Source organism: Phasianus colchicus, chromosome 8, assembly GCF_987193195.1.
Source record: "Phasianus colchicus chromosome 8, bPhaCol1.hap1.1, whole genome shotgun sequence".
In the NCBI taxonomy this organism is placed as follows: Eukaryota; Metazoa; Chordata; class Aves; order Galliformes; family Phasianidae; genus Phasianus; species Phasianus colchicus.
Window position 1 is genome coordinate 21,522,612 of NC_143443.1, and position 26,844 is coordinate 21,549,455.

Here is a 26,844-nt window from a genome sequence, read left to right on the forward strand (position 1 = left end):
CATACTACCATCTTATGTTTTGGCAGTTATCTTATAGTCAGTGTATTGCAGTATGTTGCTCTTAGAAGACAGCGGTGATAAAGGTGCTTGGTTTTTTGTGCCATCCTGTTTTTGCAACCAATAGATATACAGTAACCAAGCAGCAGGAAGCAGTTTCATGGCAACAGTTATATGCCTGTTTTGAGCTAAGGCTTTGTCCAAAACCAAACACAAAACAAACAAAAAAAACAGCAACAAAAAAAAGCAAACAGCCCTATGTAATGGCTTAGGTGTTCTGCAGCCGTGCTGTCCATAGGGTTTTGCAAGAATTTGATAAGCTCTTGGTGTTTCTCTCATTCAACTATGTCATGCTGTCAAAGTCTTTAACTTCCACCGCTTTCATTAAACTCTTGCAAACCCCTTCATGCAGTGTGGCTGACCCAGTTTTTCCTGTGACCTGTTCTGGAATCATTGGTTTTCCATTGTTTCAAATATTTTAAACAAAGGGACATTCTGCCCAGCTGAGTGCAACATGGGTATCACAACCTGCAGCTTTGGAAAGTTGCTTGCAACTGCATTGTTGGCAACATATCAAAATAGAATCGATGCTAGGGATGCCAAAATAACCTGTTCTACTGCTCAACAGGGCTGCAGTCTTCCTTATTATGCACTGAATTTGTTACCTACGTTACTGAATGTGCAACTCATGCAAGCTTTTACTTGTGTGAATCAAAAATGCTCTTAGAAGCTTTTGCATAATTGTGTTCTCAATCAGCAAAATGTTCACAAAGATGTGATTTCTCATTGCTACTGTGGGGGAAAAACGTGCAGGCACTTTTGATTGCTTTATTATTGTTTTTGTTCCGTTTCTATTTTTTGATTTTTAAGAACAATGCGTAGATGTTGTTTTTTCTGCTAGGATTTCTGAACTCCAGAATGCCAAAATCACAGCTCACAAGAACTACCTATTCTATACTGATCTTCCATCCTTAGCACTTCTTCTCTGAATACGTACACTTCTTTAGAGAGATTAGGAGTTTCTTAATATATACCATATTTTTTCTATATCTCTTTTTGTGTGTTTAACTTATTCTTTCTGTACATTGAAATATTTCTGGCTTTGTATCTTGTATGCATGTGGTTTTGTTTGTTTTTTAATTCAGAGTGCAAATACAAAAGTACCTGATAACTTGGTTCCCACATCCAACGTAAGTAAACCTATTACTGCTGAGAACAAGTCCCTCCACTTTACATTATTGCCCATAATTTTCTTCTTCCTATAAAAAGGCTGACCTTAAATTCTCAAGCAAGGGATGGAATGAACCTTATACTGACAGGCTGAATCGTATCCACTCTTTTAACTTTTAACAAGTATCTTTGCTGCTTCCTTCTAAAATGAAGCAACTTTGATCTGGCTGCTCATATATCATGTCACCATTCTCAGATTACTACTTCTTCCTTGGCAGAAATATTACAAGAATTGGCATACTTACCTCAACTATTCCTTGGCTTCTGCTAAAGCAAATATGTCGTGTATTTAGAGCTTATCTGAGTGTTACATGTCTCAAGCCCCTGATACATCTATTGATGATGCAATGTGCTTTCTTAGCATCTTCTTTTTCTGCTTTTCCTGCCCATCAAACTCAGAACGAAGCAAGACTGATTCATAGAGGATTTAGTTGTTAGATTGAGAAATGCAGTTCATGCTGCTCAGAGTGACAGAAAAACTGTTCTCCCTGCTTTGAAGATGGTAAAGGGAGTGGTAAATAATGGTATTGGGAAGCTGCGAAGATGCAGTGGTAAGAATTAATGGTCAGTTTTGTTGGCAAAGGGAAGTTGAAACCCTCCCAAGGGGGTTGTGCTACTGAGCATTATTGACAAATGGTTTCAGAAGAGGGTGAAAATTTGCTGGTGGTACTGAGTAAAAAAAAAAAAAAGTCAAAAGAACCTCTGGCTTGTTGTTAAGAGTTGCAGAAAGGTTTCATGCTAATATCATATGATTAAATGGTCAATGAAATTCATGTAAATATTTGTAAAGGTAAATATTTGCACATGGTAAAATCTATCTCAACTTTAAATACATGATGATGAATACTGGTATGGTTCAGAATACTCGGTAGGCAAGCCCATAAAAGTATAAAATTAATGCTGAATAGCCACTGAAAGAGAGACAGAATTTTAGGAATTATTGGAAAAATACTAAATAAGAAAATGAAAGAATGTATATGCAAAACAATTATGTATATGAAGAAAAATTAATTGGACCATGATTTTTCTGCATAGATAAAGAGGGGTTAAGAATATGATAGTGACATAAATAGCACACAAAAACAGAAAATGTTTGCTCATTTTGTCCTTTTATCCAAGAGCTGGATGACATGAGATAAAATTATAACTTTCTGACATTCAAAACTGATTAATGCAGCCTGGAACAGGATTGACCAAAACTCGCTAACAGACTGGCTTGCTTTCTTAAAGGATTCTTGCCTCATTCAGCACATGGGAAGAACAGTATTTACAGCTATTCCTTGTGTTGTTTCTTTCTCACTGCTCTGTATGAAGCTTTTACCTGTACCTTGTTCACTGCACTTTAGTTAAATCGTTTAGGAAGATACAAGTGTGAATGTCCTTATGCATCTCTGATGTTTATGACATCTATCTCTTCATTAATACTTGTCTTATCAAAGTCACTTAGGTTGTATTGTCTTTCACTTACAGAAGGGCAAAAAGGAGATACATCTGGAACTGTTGTTGAGTGTCCAGTTTGAGAAAATTGGAAAGTAGTTCTTCCCAGAATTGTGTAATAGCTCAGTTGTACATATTAACAATGTTTCCCATTGGTACGGATAACAGATTAAACTGCTGTGTACTTGTCAGCATTGAGACTGACTCTGTCTTATTCAGAAAGCAAGGACTGAAATTTTGAACAGATACGAGAGGGTGTTTCGGTGGACTGGTTAGCATACCAGGGGACTTCTAGAAAAGGCAGGAGTACAGCTGTGTTCTCCAGCATAATATGCAGCTGCATTAACTGTCCCTATTGTTGTAATCCCCTGTCCTCTCTGCTTCACATTTCCTGGCTCATAAGCAGTGTCCTTCTTCACTACACAGCCTATTTCAAATCCACGGTGAGCTCTTCTCTGAAATTGGAAAAAGGGTGGCATCACAGGACATCTGTACAGAGAAGTGAAACTAGGGGTTTTAGAGGCACTTTAGTGATGTTATTCTTTGAGTCTTAAGGACTCATTTTAAAACATGATTTCCCAACTTCAATAAAAGTGCCCCAAATGAGAGTCATTCTATCAGCAACATATTGACTCATTTCTGTCACTGGCTTGTGGTTTCGTTCTTGCTTACAAACACTTGCCTGTGTCTCAGACTCTCACCGCTTCTAATTTTCTGCCTCAGCTTCTTCACAGTACCAATTCCAGGTTTTTTTTCTCTGCCCCTTCTGGTTCTTGTCAGTAAGATTTTCCTCCCTCTCATTTTCCTTAGCTATGACTGCTTGTCTCACTATCTTTGTCTAGTCATAATGTCCTGCTACTCCTGCCCATGGCTTGTTGTTCGCCTCTTGAATTTGCTTTAACAGTTTCCAATCCTAGTCTAACCTGTCAGTAGCTCCCTAACAAAATCTCCTTGCCAAGATGGTCCCTCCTTCTTTTGCATATTTCCTGCTATGCCCTTTGTCCTAAACTTTGCTTGGATACTTTTTGCTGAGACTTCCACAATACTGAAAAGTTGAAATTCATCATGTTCTCAGAGAGAATGCCTCTTCCAGTTGCATGAAACTGATCCCATAATAATGAACTGCAACTAGTTCATCATGTAGGCAGTTCAGAGTTTAGCTACATAAGTCTAATCTTTCTAATCAGATAATCTGATAAATGTCCTTGCTGGAAGTGCAAGAGAATGCTGGGTGGAAGGGAACAGCTGGAATCCTTTTAAGCCTAATTGCCTCCTGTGTGCCGTTATACTTTTCATGACATATCCAGCAATTGGACATGAAGTGTGGTGTGTAGTCCACTGTCTAAATTCAGTTTTGCCCTACCGGGAAAGGAAAGAAAGGTCATTAATCCTCAACTGTATTTATGTGCGTAGCACCCCACAGTCATAATGCAAGCCCACTTGCCATTATTCTGAGGTTGCTAATTGAGAGGACCTCAACAGATGTGCCTGCTATTCTCTGAGGTCCAGGAGGTATCCAGTTTCCAGCAGAGTTTTATGAGAAACGTGAAGGTCAAGTAACTTCCCCAAGGTTATGCCATAAATGGCTCAACTGGGATTAGGACTCAGACTGTCCTTACTCCTAATCTTTTGCCTTATTAATCTCTGCAGTCTCTTTCTACAAACACCTAGCAAGTTCATGTTTGTAGATCTACAAACAAAATTCAATGGTCAAACTCAACTGAGGGAATAGATTTCATGAAAAGACAGATAATGAAATAGCATTGGTAAAGCTAACTCAAAACTGAGATGGGAAATTATTAAGACTAGACTTTGCTTATGAGAACTATCATTTTAATGACAGTATTATACTTCCCTCCTTAATCTCTTATTTTTCAAACACATGCACATCTGTCTACCCGCCCTTATCACCTGCCAATACATAAGCTACCAAAGATCATGAGATCAATTGGTTGAGTGGATATGCAGAAAGGAAATGGTAACAAAGTAGCCATTTCTTGGTTTCCTTTCACAAAACTCCTCTTTGATATCCTCTTTGATATAAACACCGAGCACTTAAGGTTTTAAAATTGTTACAACTAACTTGTTTTCGTGATCTGTTGTGAGGGATGAGGTACTCTGTCTTTAAGTGGTAAACTAGCAATATAGTTTTAGTTAGGATGATCTGTATCTGAAAATTGTAATCAGTATTATGGAACATCAGAGCCAGCTGGTTTTAATTAAAGGCTTATTTTCTCTTGTACAAAGACACTTCGTAACAGAACAACAAGCATGGTCACACACACAGTTTGCTCTGTTTCTGTAAACAGGGATGGGTACAATATGCTTGTCTGGAGAATCTGCTTGGAAAGCCTTGTGGGATACAGAACTAAAATAACAGCTAACACATATCACATGGATTAAGGATTGGGGGGAAAAAACTCTTTATTGACCCTATTATGAACTGCATCAACGTAAGGTAACTTATCTCCAGTCATTAGGCAGTGAAATCCAAAGCCACAGTGTGCAATTAAAAAGCAACCTGATACCTGCTGTTTTCAATACATCTTCTGAAATACCCAGAAAGAGACAATTCATTTTATCAAGGGATTGAAAGGTTTTCCATTGTATGTTTCTACTTCAAAATTAGTCTGGTACCAAATGACCAGGAATGCTGCATAAAAAGAGTTTGATCTTTACCTCCACATTTCAAAACTCACCACTTGATACTAATGATCTCAGTGAAAGTGCCAAAGGTGGATGAATGAATGTGGAAATTAGAATCATTTGCAGTGTGACTAGATGCGGTGACGTTGTTGTGGGACTATGTAGAGAAACTTCTGTTGTGCTGCCACCTTTGCCAGACCTGAACTGCATGGAGAATTCATCAGCTAATGACACAAAAAACAAGATGACTCAAAGACTAGCTGACCATTAAACCAACAGATTACTATATATCAGTCTTATAATAATGCCTTAAGTTCCATTTTTAAGCCTCATTGGGAGCCAATAAAACAGATTAAGACTAGATAAAATAGGAAAGACCTTGGAAAAGACATTCAGGAATTTCCTAGTAAATGTCAAAGTAGTTATGTTATGGCTTAGAATAACTTGGTGATTTTGGATGTTTTGGTTTGTGTATCTGTACCTTTTGAAGTGAAAATTAACACTGATCTTGCTAAAGAAAACAAGATCAGTAGTCAGGAAGTATTTTGCAATGTTGCATCAGAAGGACAGTATATGCAATGGTCTGTGGTTTCTAGTTGGTTTGCCCACCAAGAGTAAAATCTTCCCCATCTTGAGAAAGGCATGGAGATTGCCTTGTTCCCTCAGCTTCTCTGTGCATTAAACATTTCTGTGTTTGCCAGGCCTTCTCATGTCTCACCCAGGCATTTGAGATTGCAGTTTGCTGCTTACATGTGGCTTCATTACTGACAAAAATTGCCTTGGGGTCCTCCATTAGTATCTACTGATACAGAAGATGCTCTTGTGTTACAAAACTAATCTTGCTGGCTCAGCAGTCTGTCACTGAAAGCCACAAAGTCAGTGTCTCCCACAGTCAGTTTGACATCTCTTTCTTAGTTGTTTGTCCATAATTTGTTTTTTTTTTTTTTTCCAGAAGGTTATGGCCTGACATCTGAGCTAGCTGATCAGTGTAACCTATCTCAAAGTATAGGAGATGGGACAGGATGTGTGGGTGGCTGAATGCTTTTTAGTTGTAATGATGCTCTTTCTAGATTTTTGGTCTTGAGTGTTTGTTCCTGTCCCTGCCTAAAGTCCTGATCCAATATCTTGCTTTTAGTACCTCATCCTATTTCCTCTTCCTCTGAGTGCTGGTTCCTAGATATGTGGAAGTTCTGGTACCAAGGCTACTACTTACCACAATCACTCTTATCTTTGAGCACATTAGTTTTGATTGAGGTACTTGTGATAGAGCTGTAAACAAAATGATAAACTTTGGGTTTTTTTTTTCATCTTTCTAGGAATGCCTCTTCCATCTGTCATCTGGTAAGATTCCCCCATCCCCAAATGGTAATAATAAAAAAATCTTTTATTTTACATAACGTGAAGGCAGAAAGAGGTTTCCTCCACAGGTTTCAAAAGAAGATCCAAATCCTTAAGAGCTTTGGCTTAGTCATACTAAAGACTCTTTGTATGCAAGTGATCAGAAAATCTGTGGTAAGAATAAATGTATCTGGGATACTCTGTTATAACAGAGCCTCTTAACTGAATATGCCTGTTTGGTGAGTATATTAAAAAAATTTAAAAGGTGTTCTGAGTCTATGTAGCAGAGCATCATCTGGCCCAAAGCATGTTTCAGCAGAGCTGTAGAAGAGCAGAGCACATGCTTTGTGCTATTTTACCAGCTTGCTCTCTTTGTGCATAGCAAGTGAGGCTCACGGTTATCTTGATTCCGAGGCTGTATCTTTCTTTTTTAATAGTTTCATTTTTTTTCTTCTGTGAGTTTGTCTCATAGCTTTTTAAATGCACGCAAATTTTTGATATCCGTAGCTGCTGGTGAGAGTATATTTCCTGACAGCCCTCAGTTGCACATTGTTTGCTTGTTTGTTTTGAATTGGGGTTTTTATAACTTAATTTCATGCCTTTTAACTTTCTCTCTCTCTCTCTCTCTCTCTCTCTCTCTCTCTCTCTTTTTAATAAGAAATTGTGATACATCAGCCTTTGCTCATCTTTTTCATAACACTTCTATCGTACTGGCCCCATAGCAAGGCTATATGTAGTAGCACTGTGATGTTTACCGTTTTGTTCTCTACTCTTTCTAACAGCTCTTAATATTCTATTTTCTTTTATGATTATTACTGGCTATACACATACTATTATCAAAGTCTATCACATTTCAAAGATGGTTCTTCTGGGTTGTATTAGCCATTCTGGAATCCATCATTTTCTACACAAAGTTACTATTGCTTTTTGTTATACAAATACTAACATTGCACTGAATTTCACTTTCAAGTTTATTTCTTCAGCATCATAAACACTGTTTGTAGCACTTTGCAGAAGATTGTGAATTGAATAACGTTGTCATCATAAAACTTCATCATAATTCTGTTTCACTCTTCTGCTTCACATATGGAACATGCAGGCCTTAACAGAATTTTGTGGGACTTCCTGGTAACTTTCAAGAAAATTGACTTTCAATTCCAAAATATTATATTATAAATCCATGTATTGTTGTTTTCTGTGCCTTATTTTAGGAGTTTTTATTTATTTCCATTTTATGAAAATCAGATTAAATAGTTTATAGCCCTCATAAATTGTGTTAAAAATATCCTGTTTTAAGTGAACAGTTACACCTCAGTGTAACTCTTTTAATCTCATATAATGATTTCATTCTTTATTCAATTAGAATGCTTAGTCCTTATTGACTTAGTTACCATTCATTTTGTTGTTTTTTAATCTTTTCTACTGACACTTGGAGACAATGTAAAACAGTCTTTTTTTTTTCTGTAAAGGACTCTGATACAGAAAACTCTACAAGTCTGTATTTGCAGAATGCAAATGATTCATTTTGTTTTTCTTTCACAGTTTGATTTTCTGAGTGCTCATTTAATCCCCTTTTTCATGTGTTGGCTCTATAGAGTTCTGGGAGACTTCCTGTTTTTTATGTTTTTCTTATGATGTGGGCTAAAATGTTCCTTGTTTACAGCAAAAAATGTTCTGGGTTGCTTTGTGACTCTGTGAGTAAAATTTAACCTCATCTTTCATTTAACCTCATTTCAGCATTCAATATATTTGAAAAGATAAACTTTATAAAATTTAATGCATTGATATTTTTCCTAACTTATCTGTAATGAGATAAACTATATTCTTATGTACCATTTGTCAATAGTAGCTACTACTTTGTATCAGCAGAACAGCTTAAGAGAGAAATTGTTTTTTGAAAAGAACCAAATTCTGAATATATTCATGAAAAATATAGCAAAAAAGATGTCTATCTTTGCAATGCAATTGGTTGGGCAGTATCACAGGTAGTAGAGGATGGAAATCTATAGACAAAGAAACCATGGACTAAACATAGATGAAGGAAATTTATAGATGGGAATTGACAGACTGTGTTGGTTAGCAAACTGCCTTGAGTTGGTCTCTGAATTCAAAGCAAAAAAAAAAAAAGAGTTGAGATGCCTCTGGTATTTCCTTTAAGAATATTTGGTTTGTAGGAATTAGAAAACATCTGTTGTGAGACAAGTAATCTTACTGCTAGGTAGTTGTTTCAAATTCTTGTAATGACCTGTAAATAAAAAGTATGATCTTACAGATAGGCAACATTGAGGAGTCAAAGAAAATGCATTTATTCTGTTTTGTCCTAGTAAGGATTGGGTTGACTGTGGGAGATGGTGTGGCTCTAAACAGGTTTTGAAGACTTCAATGCCTTAGCATGGGAGATCGTTTTTGCTATGATTTTCTGTTACTTTTGAAACCTTGGCTACAGAGATTTTCTATTTATGCTTAGTTGCTCTAATGATTAAACAAATGCTAATGGCATATGTAAAGGGAAGTTGGTAATTGTTTGCTCTTTCAGATGCAGAGTAATTGTAATGTACAGATACAGCTGAAGTTTCCAAAATACTGCACAGTTCCAAAATACTACATGTTTCTGGGAACAACAGCCAGTACTCAGAAGAAAAAAACTGACTGCAAATGCCAGAGCAAAAAAAAAAAAAAAAAAATCCCAGCTTTGGGAAATTTAATGTTTCAGAGAACATAGACTTTCCTGAAGCTGAACACCTTTTTCGCAGGATCTCATATATAGAAAAGTGGACAAAATTAAATTTATCTTCTGAAAAAGAGTGAAAGAGTGAAACAGGCTTCTGTGGATTCAGCACTTGTTTTTTAAGAACTTCTAAATTTGCCAGTGGTGCATACATATGCATCCAGATCTTGATGCATTATGTGTGATCTTTGTCTTCAAGAAAAAGAATACAAAAACATTCTAGTTCTCATGCAGCATTTGATCTTTGAAATAGGGCAGTGCACGATGCTACTTGGGAAAAAAATAATTCTTAAAATGATACTAAAGTCCTAAAAATACCTAACTTTGCATTCATGTATTCTATCACAATTCATGCCTGATGCTACATGAGGTTTGATTGCCAGCATTAAGATATTTGGAAAATGTGTGTGCTATCCCAGCTCTGGGCATGTGGCTTCTGAAACACTTGAGAAGACTGCAGTTGAACTTGGATTTGTTGGTGGCTTTTGGTTTAGCTTTGTTCTGAGGACGGCAATTCCATTCATTGGTCATGTCCTCAGTAGTGAGCATATGGATTTAGAATGAAGGCACAGCATGAATACCTTCTTTTAAACAGTCACTTGTGTAGTGGTTTGTAAGGTGTTCTTAACACTTCCACAAAATGGGAAGTTTGTAGACTAATAATTAGGAATTTTGGAGGAGTTTTTTAGATACTATCTCATATGACTAACAAACTCTTTTGTTAATTTTGGGAGAAACTACTACATACTGTCAATCTTTTTGGTGCGTTTGGCCATTTTTTGTTGTTTTTCATCAGATTGTCACCTTTCACTATTCCAGATGTTACTATATAAATTTATTGTTATAACAACGTGTTTTGACTTCTGACTCCTCCTTTACCCCTAACATAAATGATAAATTAGACAGTAGGCTTCCTTTCACTTCTTTGTGTCATCTCATGGGTGGTGTCTTTTTTTCTCTCCTGTGGTTGACATCCATATGTGGTCTGAATTTATATTACAAAGTGGTACACCACAGATTAAATATTTATTTATGTATTCATACATTTTGTTGCGACGTGTAACTGACAATGCAATGCATATTTTCACTCTCAGAAAAGGGAAATTAACATTTTAACACAAATTCAACTGTAGCTATTTGTCAATTGTCATGCTGATTCTTCCTTGTTATCTTTTGCAACTTTAAGGCTGTAGACAGAACTAGTCTGTTTCTCTCTTTTTTTGTTCCATTCTTTTCTTCAGCTGCTGATAGTTTTCAGTTCCTCCAAAACATGAGCACACATTTGTAATTTGACTAATCACTTTTATTTAGAAAAAAAAAAATAAATGTAATTAATTAAAATCCAGAAGAACAATTTGAAGATTTGCATAAAAATCATGAGTACATTTTGTGCTTTTTGGCACAGACTGTTTCATTTGGGTGTAATCATCAGTGATATAATTCTGTTCCTGAAGATATTCTTTAGGGCCAAAAAAACCCCACCCCAAAATGGATTGTATTCATTTTATTTTAGTCAAAGGACACAAGGGAAAGAAGTGATGTCACATTGAATGAAGAAGTAAAAATGTGTTCATTTTTAAGTGGATCCTTATTATATGCACGTACACAAATACTTTTAACTCCCAATTTGCCTTTACAGTTCCTATCTGCCGGAGCTGCTGGCCACTTTTTGGCCATGGTATGTCTGAATTCCCTATTTCATATGTATCCTAGCACTTTGGTGGTGGTTATTACCCTTCTACAGGCTTTAAGCCTTAGCCCAAGTGGTCAGAGTGCTCTGCTATGAACAACAGCTCTTCTGAACATCAGTGCCATGGGGTCTAATAAAGTAAGCATTCCTTTTGCAGTGACTCTCAGCTCTGGTTTTTTGCATGATTTTGAGCATGTGACAACAGATCAATGAATGCAAACCACGTATAACGCTCAGAACACTCTCATTGCTGTCTATTTCCAGGTACGGATCAGCTGGATGCTAGGCAGCGACCTGCTGGTGCGGCTGTGGGCGCTGGGGGGACTCGCAGCCCGCGCATCCGTCTCAGGAGATGCCCGCGGCGCCGGGCTGCTCGGTGCCACCTGGCCCGCAGGCCTCGCGCCGGCACCAGGCCGACGCGACCCGACGCCGGGATACAGGAAGCCCCAGCTTCCTCAGCCCGAGAGGAGGAGAGGCCGGCACGGCTCCCGCCCACGGGCGGCGCCTCCTCCCCCAGCGCTCCCTCCCGTGGGCCTCGTCGGCCGCCGTCCTCCCGCACCAGGTGAACGCGTATCCCTCCGCGGCGGCCGCCCCCAGCGCCGGGCTCGCAGCTCCGCAGTCCCCGGATGGAAACTGTTATGGCCGCCAACGGCGACCCGCCGGGCCATGGAGACGGGCGAGGTAACTCCGCGGGGGGCGCGGGACGGAGGAGGGCCGGCCGAAAGGCGGAGAGGAGCGGGCGACGGGAGCTCTCGTAGAGCAGGAAGCCGCGCTGGGTTGACTTGTTAAATAGTCCCGCGCCCCCCGCTGCCGTGGAAAGTCGGTGGTGCAGCGCTCTGGCCGGCGGCGGGGCTGCGTGTAGCTCACGCACCGGAATAACGCATGGCAGCGCCGGCGCCGTGTCCCTCGGCCGAGCGGTGGCGCCGCGCCCCCGGGGTCGTGTGCGCGCCCCGCGGCGGGCGGGGGCGGGGCTGCCCCGGGGTTGCCCGGTGCTCCCCGTGAGGGAGCGCGGTCGGGTGGAGCCGGCGGCGGCCGCAGGTGGGTGCGCGGTGCTGGCGCTTTGGGAGCGGCTCGGGGGCGTCGGGGCAGAGCCGTAGCGGGCGGTGTCCGGGTGTCCGGGTGCGGTCCCGCACCCCGCAGGTGGATGCGCGGCGGGCACCGGTGGGACCGGGCGGGCGTGAGGAGCGGTGTCTGCGCTCAGCGCTGGGCAGGGTTGTGCCTCGCCGTGACACTGCGCGCCTACGGAGCTCCGAGCAGTGCTGGCTGCAGGGAGCTGTGTTTGGAACTTCTGGGGTTTTATTTCCAGGTAGTAAAACTAGATGTAAAAAATCCCCAACTTGGGCGAGCCCTCACTCTCATTTCTTGCTAGGTTGAAGTGTACAGCTAAAGCCTTGCCTCCTTATCCTTTTAGAACAGACTAATGAAATACTGATGTATTGGGGCAGTTTTGGGGGAAGAAATTAGAGGCTCGGGTCTCACGTGGTTACTTGAGCTCCTGCCTAGTGGTTTCTTTCCATATCAGTTACTTTTGGTTAATGCTTATATACGAATTTATTATATATACTTTATTATCTATGTGTTCCATATATTATACAGGTAATGTTTATTTTTTCTTTATGTCATTTGCAAAACTATCTAGAGAATTGTAATAAGTTCTGTAGGAACACTCTACGTTTTTTACAATGCTTTTGACTTAACAAAAAGTTGATTTTTTTCTGAGTTTGAAGTGATGAAATAACAATTGCTGCTTACTGCCTTTTTTAGGTGACTGTACATTTATACTTAGAATAGTTAGGAACATTTGAGAAGTATTTTTAAAGTTAATGTTATAATACACTTGATTAGAAGTTTGCTAGCCACAAATTTCTAGCTACAGCTTTAGAATTTGTTCTGTATTTGATGGTGTCCTCTGGGAGAGAATGTACTATACATATTTACAGCTTTCTTCAGTGTTTTAAAAAATGCACTCACTGTGCCATTGGGAAGGATTTGTGCTTTTCAGCGTATTCTGTCAGCCATGGTTATGTTTACATCCTCTAAAATATCTGTCCTTTTGTTTCCAGACCTCTTTTCAGTATTCCTCCTGACTGTGGCCTTCTCTGAGTCTCACCTCTGCTATTTGTGTGGGAAAATGTCTAAAAGGCTGTTGAAGAATTGAAGTCATTTTTCTAAACGAGTAAGTTTGACTTCTACTTTCATAATGTAAATTTAAAGATCCCTGTGAATGACTGATGGATATTTGCTAATTAGATGTCCCTGGTGAATTAATTTATTTGCTGTATTGCAGGTGTTTGTCAGTAACTGCATCCTTTGTTTGATTTTTGTGTGGTTGGTTAGCTAAAGATGATTTTGAGTTAGGTTTGAATGTGTTCTCTTGAACCTCTTTGCTGAACATAAATGTTTTACCCACTTGGGAGAGACCTCATCGGCTCCGTGTTAAAAGCCTGGTGTGTATTCCTGCAGCTACTGCATTCACTTGTGTTTTTTTTAATAGAGTTAATTGTATAAATATTTCATATTTCAGTATTTGACAGTAGAACAGAATGATAGATAGCTACCATCTGGATGATACGTTGTATGATGCAGCCTGTAATCTTCACGTGTTGCATCTCTTTATTTGAGAAGTTCTTCAGCCAAGAAGTCCAGGTTGTGTTTTGGCCACTTATTGTTTATGTGGGAGTTTAACTTGCTTCTGTTTGCATAATGGATTTACTGCTGGCAAGAGGAAGGCATTATTATATAGTACTTTTTTCTATGAAAATTGAGTATGATGTGGATGAGTTGTTCTGTTGTTATGGTTCAAGCATATCCCACGTTTTAGTCTCCTGTGTGGAAGACTGGAAGTGTCACTTATTTATATATATGTATACACACATATAAGTATGTATTATATATATAATACATATATAAATATATATATCCTGTATCTCAAGTGTTTAATTTTAATTTCCAGATATTCATGGCAAGTATGTGTATGTCTGTGGATTGCAGTTTTTTGTTTTTTAAATGTAAAATGTAGTTAGAATCTTGAATGTCTTGTAACTGAAGAACACAGTTGAATTTTAACTAATACTGAACTCTGCATAAAATGTAGATATGTTTTGGCTATCATTTTCAAGAATTATTTGGAAATGCCAATATATTTTTTGAAGGCATGTAATAAAGCATATGCTAAAAAAAAAAAAAAAAAGCCAAACACATGTTTTACTTTTATTGCTGCCGTGATATGTGAGCATGACCTGGAAAATTTTTCAGTCTCCACTTGTTTCAGTTGGGTGAATATTAGATACATCCTTCTCACAGGGATATGGGAAAATATTTGGAAGACCTCAGTGGTGATGCTTATAATGGCCTGGAATTCTAGAGGCAGCTCTTGCACTCCATCACAATGAGGGAGATGATGTGATCATCTTGGAGTTTGAATGTGAATAAACAGGGTGACCTAATGAGTTCCAAGTCTGTGTTGCTTAAGCATGGGCAAGGGAATAGCAGAGAGAAGGCTGCTGATCAGATTTCAGCCAACACTTTACTAACTTTTGCTAGTAAAGAAAAGTGTCACTATTAGTTCTTTATTATGGAAAACTATTAAGTAAAAAAATACTGTATCAGTTCTTGTTCCTTTACAAAGTCCAGCTGATTTTTTTGGTGCTAGTCTGTTTCTTCTCATTTTATGTTGCTGTGTGGGAGTGTTGTTTGAATAGAAACTTGTGCAGTTATTAACTGTGAGTATAGCCTCTAAAGAGAGAATGATGCTTACCATACTGGTTTGAGCCTCTTAATCCATGGGGAGGTACTGTTGTCAGTTATACTCCTGTTCCAGAATGATTAATTAATATCCGCAAACAGATAGTGAGAAACAAAAACTGACTTTATCCATTGATTGCTTCAGACTTTGTGATGCTATAAGTAGATATGTGAAATATTAATTGTGGATGACTGTGATTTATTTATTTATTTGTGTGTATGTTGGTAGAGGTCATATCTCCATTAGTACATTGGTTTTAAAAGTCACATTCACTGTGTTTGTTTTCTAATTTCAGGAGAATAAAATGGGAAAGTTGTAGAACACTGAAGATAACTCAGCACAATAAACTTGTTTACTACAGGAAATAAGCCTAATCTCAAGAATTCACTTGAAGAAGAAGAATACATATGAAATCATGCCATCTGAACAGGACCAGTTTTCTCATGATAAAAAGCAAATTAATTTGTTAAAACATGATGCTGCAAATAATCTTTATATGGATACTAGTTTGGAAAATGCACTAGTGAATGACCCTTTAAATATGACTACTCGACCAGCAGTTTTGGATGTCAGTTTCTCCTGTGAACTAAAAAACGTAAAAATTGATTTACCCAAGGTGAACATTCCAAATGAAGTATTAATGAAACATGAAATTGATAAATTCAGAAAACTATTTCAGTGTAAACAGCAAACTGCAAGGAAGTCCTTAACTCCGGAGAAAGTAAACGTAAGCAGTCCCGACTGTTCAGGGGGAAGCCATGTACAGAATAAAACAGAAGTGCAATTTGGAAAAGGGCTGAAAACTACGGCAAAGATACTGCATTTCACTTGTACAAAGTGTGAGGACAACGTTAGATACAGCCCAAATGATCTACAAAAACATTTTCAGCTGTTACACTCTGGAGAATTGCCTGTGTATCCTTGTGAAATGTGTAACTTCTCAGCTAATGACTTTCAGGCTTTTAATCAGCATAGACGCACCCATCGCAGCACTTTAGTAAAGTGTGAGCTCTGTCTTGATGAGCAGATGTACACTTTGTTGGATTTGACAAAACATTTTACATCAAAGCACTGTGTAAATGGTCACTTCCAATGTGAAAAGTGTGGGTTTTCCACTCAAGATGTGGGCACATTTGTTCAGCACATTCACAGACATAATGGGATTACGTATGAATGTGGAAAATGTCATCACATAAGCTATACAGAAGAGGAATTCCGGAGACATCATCTTGTCCATAGCAGTCTGATTCTTTTTAGGTGTCAGTTTTGCAATTACAGCACACCACGGAAAGATTATATTTTAAGACACCTTATAGCTATGCATAGAGACCACTTATGTGCAAAAGAAAAACTGGAAAGGGATAAATGTGAAAAAAGAATACTGAAGACTCCAGCGGCACTAAAGCTTGTGTTAAGAAGGTATAAAACGGGAACATCGAAAAAGCCTCTCTGGAGGCGAAAAAAAATAATTGGTGGAAGTGACAAAACTGGAGAAAAAAATTCACAAGTGCTAAGAATTGTGAACAAAATTCAACCAAAGTTGGATGATTTGAACCAGTATATGAAAGTTGTGGAAGCAAATGAGGAAAAGGATCAAATTACATATACTGAAAAGAATTTCACAGGTGGAATGAATGCTGCTACTACTGCACAGTATAATAAAGCAGATGATGGAACACGTTTCAGCCTTGGATCATTGAGAAATACTGTTCATGGGCCTGCAGTATTGATGATCAAAAACAATAAAATATCTGTTCCAGCAAATTACAGTGCTAAGTTTATGGGATTTAAAATTGTAGATGGGAAACAACATATTGTTATAAAATTATTACCCACAAATAAGCAAAACTTGCATTTGTTGGGTCAGAAAGTTGATCCTATTAAAGGTGGCTCTACACCTCCTTTGCCACAGACTGCTGATCCTTGTAGTTTGTCTTCAGGTGCTATACCCCATGCCACTGATCAGCCAACCTTTAAGAACAATTCCATTCACCCATTAACTTCTGTGTTTTCTTCTGCTCCTCATTCAGGAAAAGCAAAAGTGGAAAAACAAAATAACTCTTTATTGTATGGTAGGAGTGTTTCTCAAACTGTAGCACCTTCTCATGTAGCTGTAGGAAAAAATTCATACAATTTGCCAATGAAGTTGGACTCTCGTGTATCTCCATGTGATGAGGTGACAAAAATTGGAACTCAAAGTCATATCTCATGGAGAAATTGTGGTCCTTCAAGTCATCCTCAGGTATTATCACCTCCTGTTACGAATACACTATGCTATGACCCTTGGAAAATACCCTTCTTTCCTGAACTGAAAATACAAAATGGTGGCCTGAACAATAATCATAGAACTAATAATCTGTATTATTCACCTTCAGTTGATTCTTCTAATGAAGGATTGCTGTCTTTTCATAATTATTCTAAACTGGACACTTTGGATAATCAGTGTAGCGTTTGGGTGTCAACAGATGACAAATCTAAAGAATTTATATCCAGCCAAGCAGTTAATTTTCAGAACAGTGATGAATCTGCATGTTCGTATTCAGAGTCAGTCAAAGACTTAAAACCGGAGAACACTGTATCAGCCCAATCAAATATTAAAACTTATGACCACATAAACACTAAGAATAATGGTATGTCTTCTAGCAGACAATCTAAATGTGTTATTGACAGGGAATATTTTGTGGAAGACCAACATAATGGTCAACAGTATTTGGATACTAATTTGCATCAAGACTTTACAAGCAAAGCTGAGGAATTCCCAGAAAATGGATCTGATTGTGTTAATTCAGTTCTAATGCCTAAAATCACGTCTGTTTTCTCACTGCAGAGTGAACAGGCAGCTAATTATTTATCACCTGAAATAAACCAATTACTGCAAGATGTGTTAAAAGTGAAAGCAACTCCTCAGCAAGAATCCCACAGCAAGTTGAATAACTGTGTAGAGCTTCATTCTGACAAGCTGCTTTCCAGTCAAGAGAAAGGGAATAGAGCCTTTACACATTTAAAAAACTCAGCAACCACATGTAGTTTTCAGAGGCCTTCTACTAACACTGACTTTCATTTATGTAAAAGAGAATTGAATACAAGATGTAGCACACATGGAGGTATGCATTGTGGAGAAGAGAGAAAGACACCCAGAGCATACCTTGATTCCCAGGGAATGGATATGTTATGCAGAACTGCAGATGATGTGTTGCTTAAAGATGATACAGATGCATTGGTAACACAGCGACTGGTAAAAGACAAAATACAGTCTACAACCTCAAATCCTACCAGCTTTTCACCAATCTGTCGGGAACAGAAGAAAACTCTCTTAGTTCAGCCACCTCCATCAAGATTTTTTGTTCCTTTGCACCTTGCTAACCAGCCTGGACTACAGGTTGTTTCAGGAAAATCTATTTTGTCAACCAGTTCATCAGATGGTCATGCAACGAAACCTATGTCTTTGGCTTTAAATAAAGGACCTGGAATGATTCTGACTTTTAGTGGGTCAATTGGAGCAGTTGCAAATGTCCCTAGTGATAGTCCTCAGGTTTTAGGCAGAGTTGCATCCAGAGAATATGGTAAAATAACCATACCAGCTTCAAAAGCGGATGGGAAGCATGACAGTTTCAGAAGTGTAGGAAGTTGCTGTAATAGGAGAACATATAGTGCAGCAAATGACTCATTAAATAGCATGTCATCCAAAGGACCACTTGTAATTACAAACTTATCGGAGTCATCTGTAAAAAGAATTTCTCCTGCGAAGGCATTATCAGAGCATCAGGATGTTGTCTTTGGTTCAGAAGAGTCAACAGAACAACAGGAAATGAAACAGAAACAGCATGTTTATGCATTTTTGCCTGATGGACAGCAGGCAGTTTTTCTGAAATACATGACACCAAACAAGCCTGTGGTACATAAACGTAGTGTTTTTCAGGATAATGCTCATTATCAAAATTGTCAACCAAAGAAAACTGGAGTCATGCAACAAAAGCTTTTGCTGAAAATTAAGACTCCAGATATGCTGGCTGAAACAAACCAGTCAGTAAACAACTCAGTGCCCCCAGTACAGTTGGGCAGTTTACAGTCCCTTACTCCTGCACTAGCACAGAAACAGACTGATCTTACTTCTAATGATGCCTTAATCTTACCGGGTAGGTTAATGCCAGCAAATGCCTCTTTGGCAAGTTCTAATCCAGCATGTTGTATTCCTTCTGTAGAACCTGTGTATTCTACCAGAACTGCAGGGTCATGGTTGCAAAAAGGTTTTGTTGAGAGTACACAAATAATAACTGCTAACAGGAATAACTTTTGTAGTCAGAAGTCCTCATGGAGCACCCAAAACAGAATTGCTAAAGTAAAACCTCATTTAAAGCAAAGTGGGCCTAAGAATTCAGAAACTGTAGTTTTGCAAAGAAACAAGAATTTCAAACGGAAAAATAAGGATAACTGCAAAGAACCTCCGAGAAAAAAAGTAATGTTGCACAGAAAGTGTAAGGAAAAGAGTCGAGGTGAAGTTGTCAGTGAATCAGGTGGCCATTACAGACAAAGGGCATCAAAAGATACTGTGAGGACTTTGAAACTACTTCCTTTTAATTCTAAACAGCTTGTAAAATGCCCTCGGAGAAATCAGCCAGTTGTTGTGCTTAACCATCCTGATGCAGATGTTCCAGAAGTTGTAAATGTAATGAAAACCATTGCTAAATTTAAGGGACATGTTCTTAAGGTTTCATTGTCAAAAAGAACTATTGAAGCTCTGGAGCCAGCTTTCTGCAATCATTTGGACATAACTACTGATAATCTTTTTCAAAAGAGGAACAGGACAATAAAACCTATTAGCCCTGTAAAAGAAAGGTTTGTGTTAAAATTGACACTGAAAAAGACTAGCAAAAACAATTATCAGATTGTGAAAACTACCTCTGATAATACCTTGAAAGCTAAGTTTAGCTGCTGGTTTTGTGGTAGAATATTTGACAATCAGGATAATTGGGTAGGACATGGACAGAGGCATCTGATGGAGGCTACTCGAGACTGGAATTTGTTAGTGTAATGATGACCCATACAAATAAAATATCACTCATTAGGCCTTTTTAGAAAGAGATTCAAATTGAATTATGATACACAGATTGTTTTGTATCTCAGTATTGTAACAAGTTTAAAAAGTAATGCAAAGTGCTTATGTTTTAAAAGGAAAAGCAGATTCTTTGTTGCCATCAAGCTTTTAGAAAAATTGAGGAACGTTGTGGTTTAGATAACTTGTAACTAACTGCAAATACAATTCCATACAAATATATATTATTTTTTGTTACTACTATCCTGTCCTATATTTTTATTCTATGGAATGAATTTTCAGGGCTTTTGTTCTGTACATATTTTAAAAGATCTAAACTTGTAAATAATTTTATACTTTTCAGCTATTTGGTATAATTCTTGCACAGATCCCACCACCTTTTTTTTTTTTTTTTTTTTTTTTTTTTTTTTTTTTTTCCCAGTTCTGTGCATGCACTACTAGAAACCATTTGAAAAAAAAAATTCACCTACACACAACTGTTATCCGGGGATTTCTTGTTGTTATTTTCCCTTGTTAACTCCCGATTTTGTTTTTCAGGGATTGAACACTATTTTTAGCAAGTGCCTAGAAGATGTGAAGCAGTTAACATTATGTCAACTGTGTAATCATAGGTCCAAACAGGGCCATTTCCCCAGTAATTTCATTTAAATGAAGCCATATGTGAATGCTTTAAGCTATATTGCTATGCACATGACACTTGTATTATTTCTCTGCAGTTTGTCTACTTTCTTAGTGAAGTATTTTTCATATAAATTAATAAAATGTTACAGTTGTGTTAATACAGTGAGCCTGAGAATGAAATCAGTTGAAAATATACATTATATATATATATATATTCTTAATGTATATGGTGTTTCAGAATGGTGAACATTCCTAACCTGTATTGACTCTGTCACTATTAAATTTGCTATAATTTGTGTTTACAAATATGACTGTGAACATTTATAGAAAATACTTTTATTTTATTCTGTTTCTGTCACAGACCCTAGGCCAGTAGTGCAAAGCACCATTTCAGGCCTGTAGCCATTGTAATTTTATATATAATTTGTCCCCATAATGATTATGTGGTATTTCTCTACAGTTGCTTGTTCAGGTGAGCTGCCTTTTGTGTGCTAGAGATTTGGCAAAACCAAGGCTTCAGTTATTCTGTCCTTATTTTAATGGTCAGTAGAGCAAAAGTGTTCCCAGGAACCCGATTGCTTCATCTTTATTGTTTTAGAGATAAAGGAAGGAGAATATGCTTCTGGTCCATGGTGATGGAGAGTATAAAAATGAGGGTTCTTATTACTCCTGATGTTTACTATGTTTACAGAGGTGAAATTCAGACTTACGTGGGAATGCCCTTAGCATATGACACCTGGTGTTTGTGTTAGCTTTTTCAAGCAGTTTAGTTCAGAGATGGAGCAGTTTACAATTCCTGTCTTCCCTTATATGTGATGGTGTCCTTCGTCATGAAGCCCTTAGGACATGACCAAGGAAAAGCTAGAATAACTCTTACAGATAACATCTGCAAGGTCAGATGGATGATTTTGAGGTTGCTTAGAGTGATGAACTAAACATGGACGTTGAACTAAATATGCTACGGAAGGTACTTTTATTTATACAGTGTGGTCCAGATTTTCCCTTTTTGAAGAATACAGACACTGTTTAATTAAAGCCAGCTTTATGGCTGTCAGCAGACAAATGGAATTGACAGCGGTGGTTCTGGCTGTGTAGCTGACTGCTGTGCTGAACAGCAGTGATAGCATAGTCACAAAATTCTGCCCAAGGACTGCAAGCTTACATGTTGTATGTGTAAGTCAGCTTCCCAAAGTATTGATGGAAAAACTGTCAAAATTGAGTGTATGTCTTGGAGAGGGCTGGATCATGGAAACTTTAGATTGTATGCAAGTGCAACTGCAGTTTTCAGTGGCTGTTCCTTATGGTAGAAGTCAAGACTGATTGTGCTACCACTGAAGCAATGACAAGTCTCTTAGGGATGTCACTGGCAGCAGAGTTAGATTTTTTGAAAGAATTACTTCAGTAGATACATATTTTTGCTGCGTGCTGGCAGGAAGATCCTCTCTAGCTTTGTAGCTAGTGAGGTTTATATGGGAGTCAGTTGAAGTACATGGGACAGCACAGGTTGGGTGCGTTAGTGTTTCCTGTATCAAAATGGGCTTGTTTTGTTCTACAGTGGGGGGCTTGAGTTCTGATGTGAATTTGGCAAGGAGCTTGTAGAAATCTATTTTACTGTTGTGGAAGTGTTTTAGAAAAACAACGGTAGGAAAACACAAAAAAAGAAGCTAGGAAGGACCTATTGGCTGCTTCAGCTTGTTCTCCTGTAGGAGAGTCTTCACATTGAAGCCCTGAATTCTGAGCTTTGCCATTCCCTTTCTGGAAGAAATATCTGTGAAGTTTGTTTCTAAAATGTGTTCGCTGCAATTTCACCAAGGGTAAGCAATTTTTGTTAATAGTTGCATAACACTGAGATAGAAATTCTGCTCTAGAATTAGAGAGTTGTTTATACTGATTAATCATGAGAGTGATTGGATTTTGTTTTTCTGCAGAACCTTAAACAATATCATGAAAAAGAATACTGTTAAAAATGCTGAAATAAGGTTGCTTTTTACAGTCTTAATTCATTGTCATGTGTCACTTTATCCATGGCCATCCACCTCATTCGTTGCAGAGAATTGTGATTAATATTTCGTTTCCCCACTCTTAGTTAAGTCTTTGTGTTATTTAATGCATGTTGCTCAAGTATTCTGAATACAGAGGTCTTTCTCTCTTATGATTTTTTCTATAATTCTTCATTTGAGGTCCTAAAAGTTTGGTACTTCTGCAGGCCTGATTTCAAGGAATCTCAAGTTAGGCTTCCATGAAATTATGATCACAAAGATCATCAGCAGAAAGTTGGCTTAAACAATCTGAGTATTGCACTGGATTATGCAGCAGTTGGTTCTCCAAAAACATGTTTAACTGCCTTAATAATACAAAGCTGCCTTTCAGCTGGCTGATTCCTACGGTGTTTGTTTCCACATTATCTTCATTAAATGGGAAAGGTATCCTACAAATGTCCTACAAGCAACATTACTTCCTTATACAACTGTGATTTATCCTGAAGTACCATGCAGGAACCAAATAAAATACATAAATCCATGTGGTAAAATAGTAAATGATTACATATTTAATGCTCATAATGTGTATGTCTGTTGTGACAAATTAAGTTTGCAGGTAACCTGATTTGAAGAGTGCTGCTTTTTGCTGCTTGACTTTACAGGCTATCTTAAAAAGTTTTGATTGCAACATGTATCAAAATAAGAAAGCCTTAACTTGGGTACAGAATTTAGAAACATATAAATGAATCCAAGTGCAAGGTCAGTGTTTTTCCCTCTGAGGAAATGCTTTGTAAATATATACTTGGCCTAAAGTCTAGTCCCTTGTGTATTCTTTGCAAGATGTGTGCTCATTAGCAGATCATGGCTACTCTCCTTCAGAAATTTCAATGTTTTAACAAAAAACTTGAGTTTGGTATTGTTCTGGGGCTGTTGTCATGTGAGATGTTTTATTTTTTTTATTTTAACAACACTTCCTAAGAATCTGTGCCTGCTGCTGGTGTTTTAAATTGAAGGAAGAATACAGTTTTGTAAGTTGCATGTTTGAACATTTGGACTTTGGAGGATGCAAGTGCTCCTTTCGTGGAACAACACTGATAGGAATAATTTGCAGTACTCATTACACTCTCCCTTCTGTATCAGGTAGGCATACAACACTTCTAACTCTTCCTTTGTTTTCTTTGCTAATCAGATAACGTCAATTTTTTTGGAAGAAAAATTATGTAGTAATATCAAAGATGGAGAGAAGTAAGTTGCTGTGTCTGTCAGAAGTCAGGCTAACACCTGCTACCTGATGAAACACCTGCCAGCACTAACTATTGGCAGCTGTGGGTACTTCACCAGCTGTAGGGGAAGTTTTTTGGGGCAAGATTCCACTTGAGCTGCCACTTTCAAGATTCAGTAGTGACTGCTGAATCTGTATCACTAGAATTTTAAACATAGCGAACTTCATCATCGGTTACTTTGTGGAAGATGTTGCCTACTTACTCCCTGCCTCATCTTGCTGCTGAAAGTGTAAGTTACCCCCATTATAGTGTAGAAAATGGCTAGGAATAAATAAGGGTTTGGAGATGAATGTAGAGTTGAATGTTTATCCATAGCATATTTACTATTTTTAGATTATCCACAAAATTATGAAGTAGCTTGGAGCTCACTGGCAGTAGGAGCACTGCTTTGAGTATAGGAGGAACTCAGTATTACCAGTTACCCTGAAAAATCTGGGATTTACTCTCTCAAAAGGAAACCTATCGTTTCACTTTTTTTATATCCTTTTTTTCCTCCTTTCTAGAATGGTGGTGATGTTACACCTTTTAATCAAAAAGAAGCGTAGGAAGAACCTAAGCACTTTTGTGAGGAGTGTTATATAGATGGAACAAGAAACAAACTTCTGTGTTAAGAACAGTGTAAATAATGTGCAGTAAATGAATAAGGCAAGGACCCTCCCGGAACACAAAGCTGAATACTGAAAGGGTGCTTTTTCAGAGTATTTTCCACTGTCCTTAAATGTTCTGAGAGTAAACACCTACAAGGAGTAAATTAAGCTTGCAGAGATCAATATGTTTGTCTTCTGTTAATTCTGAGGTCTAGACTTTACAGTCTTAAGTGTTTTAAATATTATACTAGTTATACTGGTTTAATTACTGTCACCTGAGCAATATACACAATATGTATGTAACACTGTAAAGTAAGTGTCCTATAGCAGATTTGTGAGAAGTTTCTTACCTGCTGGGCTCTCATTTGCATCACAGATGGAATAAGTATTATCTGTGTTGCAAAGGAACATAAACAGCCAGGTGCTGAACATCATCATATTAGGAAGCAGTTATTTCTAGAAGATTGGTGCATTACATGAAGGTATTGCTCAAAGCTTCAGAGAACCAGCTGCATAATACCCTCTCTGTAGGTGACTTTTTGAGACCTTGCAAGTCCAGGCTGAAGTTTGCCTCAAACACCTTGTGGGTGATCTTAGAGAACACTCCTTATTTGGAAAAAAAAAAAAAAGAAATATGTATAGTGTATCAATTATGTATAGTGTATCAATTTTGGAAAATATCTTTAGATAGATCAGCTTTCAAGTCCAAAGAAATCAAGCAACTTTGGAACTAATTAACCACTACTGCTAGGAATTTTTTTATTGGAGCAATTATGTATTGATAAATTTCACTTTAACTACTTGATCTTTTGTGAAAATGACACGGCTGTCAATAACGCAGAAAATAAAACACTATGATAGATCAGGCTTTTTTTGTTGTTGTGGTCTCTAAATTCTGCAAGAATTGAGTTGGTATTTAGTTTGGCAATGTGTTTGGGCCTCCAACAATAGCTTATTTAAAGACAAAAGATTGAGAGCTATTAAGTCAGATATCTGTGTTAAAGCTGTAAAAACAGTTGTTGTAACAACAGGAGGCTTGTGAAGGAGCTCAAAAAAATTTATATAAGAGACATCCATGACAGTGAGTTGATGCTTTCTCACTAGAAGGATGCTAACAAAATTCATTTAGCACTGCCTCTGTACACAGTTGACTTTACAATATTTAACTTTATTTGCACATTTGAAAAAACAAACAACAATATTAATGAGAGAGTAAAGCTGAAGGGAAGGACAACATGTCCATTAATCTAAAACATTGACAGCTTTATTGCTGTGAAGCTTTATTCATGTGAAGTACAGTCCTATTTCCAGCTTGTACACAGCAGTACATTAAGTTCAGCTGCTCTTATTTCTGGGGCTGTGCACTTTACAAAGAAATTACTGAGAGCAGTGATGTGTGCTAAACATAACAAATGGAGCAAGTTAGACCACGGTGGATATTCTCACTTTTTAAGTGAGAATGTCCTATGGGAAATACACCTTTAAACAGGAGTCAGAGGACAAGGCTGTGGTACGCAGCTGTTCACCTGACTTTCATTACCCATGTTGTCACAGGTGGAAGTCACAGATGACCATGTATCCACTTTGTTTCTTGTATTAAGTAGGCTTTTTCTGGTAAAGAGACAGAGTTGGACTTGAACTGTATGTCTTACTGCTCAGTAGATGTTAAAGAATATTTTCCATCATTGTGGATGTTCTTCGTTTAAACACCGGATCCACATGTTTTGGGGTGTTGAAGCAAATGATTAAGAACAGTCTTCATCTCAGCATTTCAGTTAAGAAACTCTTACAATATATTTCAGTTTTGTTGAGTCTTTCGTGTTGTTCTGGCTGTCAATTAGTACCAAGGAGGTATGCTGGTGATTCTCTACTATTTCAGCAACACTGTCAAAGCGCTGGATAGAGAAAAACAAGAAATAATTAGTGGTATCCTTTAATGTTGTAATACTGACAGTAACTACAGAATCATTATTTGTTCCTTTTCTCCCAGCATGGAGGAGAGTGGAACTATGACTGTTACTGAGTGAGATGTTTGCCTTTTGGTAAGAGCACCAGTCCTGCTCTCAGTCCCAGTTCCAATAGCAGACAGATTAAATTTGGACAATGTAAGATAGAGCCAGGGGTAATATCTCCTCATGCTCCTATTCATTGGAGATTACTGCCTGCACAAGCTGAACCATAGAGTTTATTACCTAGCATATTAAACAGACACCACTTAGAGCTAACCTTAATCTGTCAAGCTACACACTGCGTAGCAGTTTGGGATCTGCTTTATTTGCAGTTCGGTCACCTCAGTAAGAGCAGTGGACTCTCCAGAAGTAATGTGGTGCAGATGGCTGTCAATGAGTGCTGTTTTAGCTATGCCATTTTAATGTCAACCACTATAAATTAACACCCTGAACCTGCTAGGCCTGTTGATAGTCCCATTTGGATGAAAACCAAAAGGAATATCTTTTTTTACCTTCAGGTCATTTTTGACTCTTTGTGAAAGGCCAGATAAACTCCAGGCT

The 26,844-nt window shown here is 38.0% G+C and overlaps 2 protein-coding genes across 14 annotated transcripts in view; one reads left to right on the top strand and one right to left on the bottom strand.

The window, feature by feature from the left end:
- The window catches only part of ZNF518A (zinc finger protein 518A), a 60,153-nt gene extending 39,501 nt beyond the window's left edge, over window positions 1–20,652 (top strand). For 6 of the 9 annotated variants that reach the window (XM_090145267.1, XM_090145266.1, XM_090145265.1 and 3 more), the window contains 3 exons: window positions 11,331–11,747; window positions 13,130–13,242; window positions 15,107–20,652. In XM_090145267.1, coding sequence (XP_090001393.1) covers window positions 15,227–19,843 — 4,617 coding nt within the window. In that variant the 5' untranslated portion in view covers window positions 11,331–11,747; window positions 13,130–13,242; window positions 15,107–15,226 and the 3' untranslated portion in view covers window positions 19,844–20,652. The other 3 variants (XM_090145269.1, XM_090145270.1, XM_031597714.2) reach the window with 3 other exon arrangements.
- Window positions 20,653–25,481: 4,829 nt separating this feature from the next.
- BLNK (B cell linker) overlaps window positions 25,482–26,844 on the bottom strand; it is a 111,319-nt gene continuing 109,956 nt past the window's right edge. For all 5 annotated transcript variants that reach the window (XM_031597709.2, XM_090145277.1, XM_031597710.2 and 2 more), the window contains one exon: window positions 25,482–26,229. In XM_031597709.2, coding sequence (XP_031453569.2) covers window positions 26,110–26,229 — 120 coding nt within the window. In that variant the 3' untranslated portion in view covers window positions 25,482–26,109. The remainder of the gene's footprint in view (window positions 26,230–26,844) is intronic.